Source organism: Neomonachus schauinslandi, chromosome 6 (assembly GCF_002201575.2).
Source record: "Neomonachus schauinslandi chromosome 6, ASM220157v2, whole genome shotgun sequence".
Taxonomy (NCBI): domain Eukaryota; kingdom Metazoa; phylum Chordata; class Mammalia; order Carnivora; family Phocidae; genus Neomonachus; species Neomonachus schauinslandi.
Genome location: NC_058408.1, coordinates 1,823,158 through 1,831,306, shown reverse-complemented (window position 1 = coordinate 1,831,306; position 8,149 = coordinate 1,823,158). Strand labels below are relative to the sequence as shown.

At 60.3% G+C, this 8,149-nt stretch overlaps 1 protein-coding gene across 1 annotated transcript in view; it reads left to right on the top strand.

Annotated features, from left to right (window-relative positions):
- Positions 1–8,065: 8,065 nt before the first annotated feature.
- The window catches only part of MEX3A (mex-3 RNA binding family member A), an 8,727-nt gene continuing 8,643 nt past the window's right edge, over positions 8,066–8,149 (top strand). Inside the window, exon 1 of the mRNA XM_044916005.1 lies at positions 8,066–8,149. Within this exon, the coding sequence (XP_044771940.1) occupies positions 8,066–8,149 (84 nt within the window).

The window sequence follows — 8,149 nt, the reverse complement described above, 5'->3', positions numbered from 1 at the left end:
CGAGGCTTTGGAGAGACACATCCCAGCCTGGGGGTTCAGGCTCTGCAGCCCCCAGAACACGTAAACGGGCTTTGACAGAGCTCCACGCTGACCAGGTGCTGAAGGAGGGGTCCGCCGGTGTGGTCAGCGTGGGCAGGAAGATGTCCTAGAGGACACAGCTCCTGAGCTCGGCTCTGAAGGGCGAGTCGGGGAAACAGGGCTCGAGGCACAGAGAATAGCAGCCACAAGGGTGCAGGGGCTGGACGGGGCCCGGCGGAAGCACGGGACCCATGGGCACCGGGCACTCTCACGGCTACTGTGTGCAAGTGACCAAGGGCGGTTACGGCGTAGAGGGCCCTTCTGGGCCAGAGGTCACAGCGGTCAGCGCATTACTGCGTTTCTGCTGTGCCTGAGCTCCGGACCGGGTGCCAGAGAGCAGGAGCGGTGCGAGTCCATGCCAAGCCCAGGCAGACAGCACCCCTTTGGAGACCAGCGGAGGGAGGGCCACGAGGGCCCCAGCGTGGGGCTGGTGAGGGGAGGAGAGAGATGGAGCTGGGTGTGGAGGGTGGCAGGTGAGATGGAAAAGCAGAGGGACAAGTTGAATATTTGGTGGGGTTGGCGGGCTGGCGGGGAGTATGAATGAGCATGCCCAGCTTCCAACAGCAGACACTGACTGGGCACCTCCCGTGCGCTGGGCGCTGGGCCTGGAGCTGGGAAACAGGAGTGGGCTAGATCCAGTCCCTGTGCTCAAGGAGAGCCCAGTGGACTGCGGAGACAGAAACGTAAACAGACGGTTATAGTACAAGGTAGTGAACGATAAGGGAGATTTCCCAGGGAAACTGACATTGAACCAGCAGTAGGGAGGTGAAGGGCCAGGGAACCGCAGATGGGGCAGCGCAGGCCGCAGCTGGGTGCTGAGCAGGACAGGGTGTGCTCGAAAGCCCTGAAGGAAGGCCCGGGTGGCTGGAGCGGAGAAGGGGAGGGAGGGCAGAGCCAGTGGGACAGGTGGGCAGGGCCAGAGCAGAAGGGCAGTCTAAACCACACCGAGGAGTTTGGTGTCCAATCTAATGGCAGTGGGGAGCTAATGCAGGGTTTTAAGAAGGGGAGTTTCATGATCCGATTCGTTTTTAAAACGACCTCTCTGGCCACGGTGTGGAATGGAGCTGCGGGAAGAGGAGGCAGGAGTGGAGGCGGCTGCAGGCCGGGACGCTGCCAGCTTCATCAGGAGGGTAGCAGCAGGGGCAGGAAGCCGATGGGTTTGGGAAGTGTCCAGAGGTGTAGCTGGGAGGCCTGGCTGATGGGCTGGATGGGAGGAAGTTAAGGGAAGTTAAGGGAAGGCAGGAATCATACCGACTCCAGATTCCTGGCTTGAACCACCAGGTGGGTGGGATACCATCTACCGGAAGCAGGGAGCTGGGGGAGGAGCAGGTCCGGACTGCAGTGGCAGTCCTCCCAGTCCAGGGCTCCTGTTTCCCCCTTGGGGGCTGCTGGAGGAAGGCCTGGAGGACGTGGGACAGCGGAAGGGGATGGGGACGGAGGGGAAGGGCTCACCACCTCACACCTTTCTACCCCACATCCGGCTTTCTTTGTCTTCTGGTTTCGGGCTGGGGAGGGGGAGGGGGAGGGGCACCTGGCAGCGACCACCACCACCAGAACTGACATGATGTCCCTGTCTGCTGCCTGTGTCCCCCCACAGAACACCGTCACCTGCCCGGTTCAGTGCTGTATCTCCAGAGCCTACAACAGCAAGTGTTCAGCATAGATTAACTGGACAAAAACAATTAACTCCTTATTAGGTACGTACTACTCTTGTCACTCCCCTTCAGACCCAGGTCAGTTGGAGTCAAAGGTCGGTTCCCTTAGCCTGTCCCTTGAACAGTGTCTCCCAGGGCCTCGGGAGGGCAGCTGGACATGAAGCCATTTTAAGCAACTGGAGGGGGCTCAGGATGACCGGGGCAGCTGGTGTGACCAAGGGCATGCCCAGCCTCAGCCACCGGGGTTTCCACCTGGAGTCAGGAACAGACTGGTCTCCCGTGTGTGGGTGCCCTGCCCGCAAAGGGCGAGGTGGAAGCTCCAGGTGACCCCCGAGGAGGCAGGGCTGGGCATAGAGCCCCGGCAGGCGGGGTAGAAACATCTGGGCCCTAGTGTCCAGTCTGGACTGGAGCCGCTCCCAGCAGTCGGCCTGCAGCGCCACCTCGTGGTCGAGGCTCAAAGATGCTGGTCCTCCACCTGAGCCCTGCTCCTCAGGACCCAGGCCAGCTGGCCACCTGCCCCACCAGCGGCCTCCCTGGGCACCTCTGGCACCAACCTCCAGTGGTCCCTCCAGTCCTCTCCCTTCGCAGTAACTTCACTCATCCTTCAGGGACTCCAGATGCACTCCATCCCGGAAGCCTCTCCAAACTGCTCCAGCTTCAGCAATCACTCCCTGCCTCCAGGCACTCACTGGGTGTCACCGTTTTCCCTCTGGGGTCCTAAGCTAGGCGGTCCGATTGCTCTAGCTCCCAAAGGAGGGAGGGTCCGGAGGGTCCGCTTACCAGCTGTGTGACCTGAGCTAGCTCCTCAACCTCTCTGAGCCGTAGGTCCCTAATGTGAGGCAGAGGTGGCATTTCCAGCCTCACGGAGTTGTGAAGAGGATGAAATGAGATCAAGTCTGTAAAGGCCAACAAGAGAGCCTGGCAGTCAACAGGCACTCGGGAAATGGCGAGTCCTTTTCCACCCCTGTCTCTGACTTCCTCTTCCTTTTCCTAAAAAAGACAGCCTGATGGAACAGAAAGCATAAGAGAGTCACAGGACCTGGGTTCTCCTTCTCTGTAAAATGAGGCCATTAGGTAACTGATGAACGTGTTTGAATGCTCATTCATTCATTCATTTATTCAAATTCTACTCCACCAATGACATTCTCTGCAACCAGCAGGTGGTTTGCATCTGCTAATTCACCTGTGTCTTACACGTCAGTATCGCCTTTGGTCTCTAGCTCCGTGCCTGGCATGGAGAAGGCGCTGGAAAAGTCCCTCCTCGATAACCTAGCAAAGGCATGTTTACGGCCTCTGCCTCCCTGCCCCAAGAGAGCACCCGGCCTGGGCTGGCACCAGCTGCCCCTCCCCCTCCCTCTCCCCAGCCCGAAACCAGAGCTGGCGCCACTGGGTGAGGAATCTGGGGACCAACTGTCACAGCTCCGGTATCACCCGCCTCCCGGACGCCAGGGTCCAGCCCTGAGTCCCAGAGGGGCCCTGTCAGCCAGCTGTCCTGGGGGACCCTGGCTCCACCCCAGCCCCTCTGAGCTGCTCTCCCTAGGGAAATCAGAGAGTGCAGGGGACCCGGTGGGGGTGGGGTGCTGGAGTGGGCCCAGGGGAAGGGCAGAGTCGTCTGTCCAGGTCCAAACCTCAGACCAGGCTTCAGACCCCTTGGTGACGGGTCCACAACAGCGAGAGGACCTGTAGTGGCCTCCTTGCTCCTCCATCTCTGTAGCCTCCAAGTCCCACAGACCGTTTGCCCTCACGCCTAATCCTACATGGCCACATTCTCTGGGTCACATAGGCTAGTTTCTGTGTCTTGCTGAGGACAGAGATCAAATCTGATATTTCTTTTGTGTGTCCTACAGAATTTTACTTAATACATTCTCATTGACTGAAATCAATGAGTTCATGTGTTTCAGCAACCGAGAGCAAACGGGCTGCACTCTCGGCAGGAAACACGGTGTTTATTTATTTATTTATTTTAAAGATTTTATTTATTTATTCGACAGAGAGAGACACAACTAGAGAGGGAACACAAGCAGGGTGAGTGGGAGAGGGAGAAGCAGGCCTCCCGCGGAGCAGGGAGCCCGAGACGGGGCTCGATCCCAGGACCCCGGGACCGTGACCTGAGCCGAAGGCAGACGCTTAATGACTGAGCCACCCAGGCGCCCCAGGAAACACGGTGTTTAGATAGCTGAGTGGACTTCCCCTAGGGAGGGGTATTCAGACAAGAAAAGGGAGACCCTGAAACACACAGGAGAGGAGGCCCCGCTGCCTCGGACAGATGGAGCAGAGGGGGAGACGCTAGCATGCCCTCTGTTAGGGCCAGCCAGCGCTGTGGGCAGCTTTGGGGACAGCCTCCTGTGTCCCCTCCCTCCCTAGGGGGTCTATGCTAGGTGTGTGCCCCATCCTTGGTACTTGCATAGATGATGATATTTGCTCAGGAAAGAGAAGGGACACAGCTCCACACACAGACAAGCACAGTCCGGGTCACCCACCCCGTTCCTGTCCTGCAGCCTCCACACGAACCCTGTGTTCCGTGTTCGCGCCCGTGTGGACACGCAGACACGCACACTTGCACACAGATACACCTGCATGTAGACACGCACTGCACATAGAGCCGACGCAACAACTCCACGGGGTCCTTTGTTCCTTGGGCCTGAGGCTAGGAGGCCGGCCCGCGTGCGCACTCACACGCCAGACAGACAGAGTTTGCCTGCATTCCAGTCCTCGACAGGAATTATTTTTGGAATTACATGCTAGTTGTTTGGGATCATCTTTTCCCTGCAAGGCCAGATCTAGAACTGGCTTCAAGTGACCCATGGTGGGTCGGGGTCTCCTCCAGTGCCTGAGAGAATGAATGAATGAAAATGAATTATCGAGGACCACAATCTAGCTAAAGTCCTGCAAGGAGAGAGCAACCAGGGCCGGAGCACTAACACTGACTGAAGGCCTAAGAGGAGACAGGCACTGTGCTAGGGACTTAGTTTTCCATTTCAGAGGTGAGGAAATCGAGGCTCAGCAGGAAATGATTGCCTGAGGGGCAGAACCAGCAAGCAGCATGTATGCCCCTGAGGCCTGCTTCTGTCTCAGACAGCATGAAGCTTCGAATGTGCAGTTAGGTCAACACGCCCTTACTGAGCTTCAGTTCTGGGCAGGGCTGTGTGCTCGGCACTGGGAGGCTGGGGTGGAGGATGAGGACAAAGAGGAAAGACAGTCCTGTCCTCTGTGGCCCTGAAGTGGGGAGATACGCCACCCACACACCTTTCTGGTCACAAGGCAGACAGTGAGGGGTGGGGTGGGGTGCGCATAGCCATCTCTTTCCAAGCACAACTGTTTAAGTAAGGCCCTCGGCCTTAATTCTGGATCGGGCAGGCAGATGGGAGGAGGAAGAGGAGGGCCCGTGGGCAGAAACCTAGCTTGGCCAACACAAGTGTCAGCGGAAGAAGGGATCCCCTGAACAAAGGAGGCCATCAGCCTCCGGGGCAGGCAGGGAAGGACTCATGGAAACCCCGTCCCACGGAGCCTGGCTCCTTAAGTGCCCACTCCTGGGCTCCTCTGCCACCTGGGCAGTCTGGCAGTCCCCGCCCTGGGGGGACATGCCCCTTACGCTCTGCAGGCACATGCCCACGCGTGCACTCACACACCCCCAGCCTGCCCTCCAGTTGCACACCTTCACGTTCGCCTCTCCCACCTTGGGTATTTGGAGCCTTAGCGGGACCCCAAGGATGGACATAGTGCGTGAACGCAAGCAGGGGGTTGATTTGTCTTTGTTGGATATGGGAGGTGGGTCCAGCAGGGACCTCAGCCTCCCTATCCTACTCCTTAATCTACCCCTTCCCATTCAGCAGCTGTCTCCCTCCCCACTCACACACACTTGTTTCTGTCCTTTGTTTTCCACCCTGGCCAAATCCCCAAGGCTTCTTTGGGCATTAACCTCCTGCTTTAATTAGCTTAGTGGGGAGGAAAGGGGAAGCAGGGCAAATTCAGGGGTGGGTGTCAAGGGGGAATCTCATTTTGGTGGGGACAGGAAGGCTAAGACCAGCTGGTGACAAAAATGCCTGGCTCACAATAAGTCCATGCAACTGTTTGCTATTTCTCTTAAGGTGAAAACCAGTCACCTGGGCCACAGAGGAGGAGCCTCCCCCTGCAAGAGCCCCAGGCCCCGGTGGCACAGTCCCCCCAGGCCGTGCTCCTGGGGCAGAAGGACGGGTGACAAGAGCCCCCCTCTCCACCCCCTCTCCCACTCAAGCCATAAAGCTTGTTGTTAATGTTACGTGGACTCCCCCATCCAAGGGGCACCCCTGCCCCACTCTGGGGCCCTCCGCAGGTTCCTCGCCGGGGCTCCCCTCCCCTAGACCTTCTGCTGAGCAGCAGCCCTGCAGTGTGCCAACCCCTCCTGAGGCCCCCACCCTCCCATTGGCGCTCAAACCCACTCTTTCCAAGCACCGACTTAGTGAGCTGGGCTTTGCCGCTCAGCGGTCACGACCTCACAGTGCGGGCTCTGTGAGGCCACCCCCTCTGCTGCCCGCCTCCAAGCAGGACTTTACCTCACAAACCAGGTCAGATGTTTGGTTTCCAGGGCACTCCAGAAAAGGACACCTGGCCACAGCAGTTCACCTACCCATTCTTACACAATTATTTTGGGAAGTTCTTCTCAAAGCCCAACCCCGAGGCCTCAAGCTGCAGTGCCATCCTCTCTGGTCTTGGGAAAGACCCGGGCATAAAAAGGGTGACGAAGGAAAGGCTGGAGATGCGGGGGAAGGGGAGGAGAGGAGGCTCATTACACTCCGACTTCCCCGAACTCCCTCTAGAAGCACCCAACTGCCCAACTCACGCCTTAAAAACTTACTTTTTACTTTCACCCAATGTTCAGAGTCAAAGGAGCTGCATTAACGGGTTTTCAGTTGGGGGAGAGGTGGGTGAGGCCAAGGGGAATGATGGTGGAGGCCAGAGAACAGACAACCCCACCCCACCCCCAGCCTTCTGCGGGGCCCGGGCCTGAAGGAAGTTTGGGGCCCGAGTCGACCCCGTCTCTCCTCTCTCCTTCTGTCGCGCCCTGAGCTCGGGGTTCTCCCCCAAAACTGTTAAGTGCCATCTTGCCTTTAAGACTCCCCCTGCCTCACCGCTCCCTGCCCTCCGCTTCCCCCCTCTCCCTCCACCCGCCCAGCCTCCACAGCCCGCCAGCTCCCCTCTGCCGCTCGGAAGGACGAGAACTAACTCACCTCCCAGTCGGTGCCTCTCAGATCTCCGAGACTGGGGGGCGGGAGGGCATGGGGGGCGGCCTGCCGCTCGGTGGGGAGCAGACCCCGTCTTTTGCCAGGGGGTCCCGCCCTCCAGCCCCGCAGCCCATCCTGGCCTCCACCGCGTGCACGGCCCGGCGGCGCCCGCATCGCGCTGCGGGCTTTGTCTGCTCTGCGGGGAGGCTGTCCCCGCGGCCCGCAGCCGGGACGACTCAGGGGAGGGAGGGGCGGGGAGGCAGCGCGCGGGGAGGGGGCGAGGCCGGGGAGGGGGCCGCGGCGACCCGGCCAGGCCGCTCCCGCCCCCTCGCCCCCTCATTACCATAAGAAAGGGGGGACCCCGGGCCGGCCGGGACGGGGGTGGGGTGGGGTGGGGGTGGGAGCCCGTCTGCGGAGGGGGCGCTCCGTTAGCCTTTTCCAACCCGCTCCGTTTCCCTCTCCCCGCGCCCGCCCCTCGGAGAAATTAGGGACCTCGCCTTCCACCCCGCCCCCCGCTTTGCCTCCGAGCGGGGCTAGAGACCGAAGGCACGTCCCCATCCTCCGCGGGGCTGGGAGCCCGAGCTCGCGCCCCCGAGGGCGGGAAACTACAACTCCCGGCATGCCCCGAGCGCCCCCGCGCCCCCCCGCAGTTCCATGCTGCTCCATCCAGTTCATTTAAAACAAAAGAGTTTGAGCGCTGGAAGGGGCTGGGCTCGACTGGGGGCCACTGGGCGCCGCTCCCGGACCGGGGCTCGGTGCGGGAGCCTGAGGGGGGCGTCTGGACGGCGGGGTCTAGAGCCGCCCGGGTCCGAGGCGGGAGGGGTGGGGGCAGAGATCCCGCAGCCCCCCGCCCCCCGTCACCCCCGGAGAGGAAAGGAGAGCTGCTTCCTCGGTTTTGCTTCTCTTTCCCCCCACCCCCACCCCGGGGGCTGGGGCGAGGGGAGTCGGGTTACAGGGTGTTTGGGGAGGGGGGCTTAGGGGGAGGGTCTATCTTTCTATCTCGCTTTCTTCCCCCCTCCCCAGTTCTTTGTTCCCCCCTCCCCACACGCCCCCCTCCTCTCCCCTCCCCTCCTCTCTCCTCTTTTCCCTTCCACCACCTCTCTCCCTCTCTCCCCCAGCTTTTGTTTCGCCATGCCTAGTCTAGTGGTATCTGGAATAATGGAAAGAAATGGGGGCTTTGGAGAACTAGGATGTTTCGGGGGAAGCGCTAAGGAC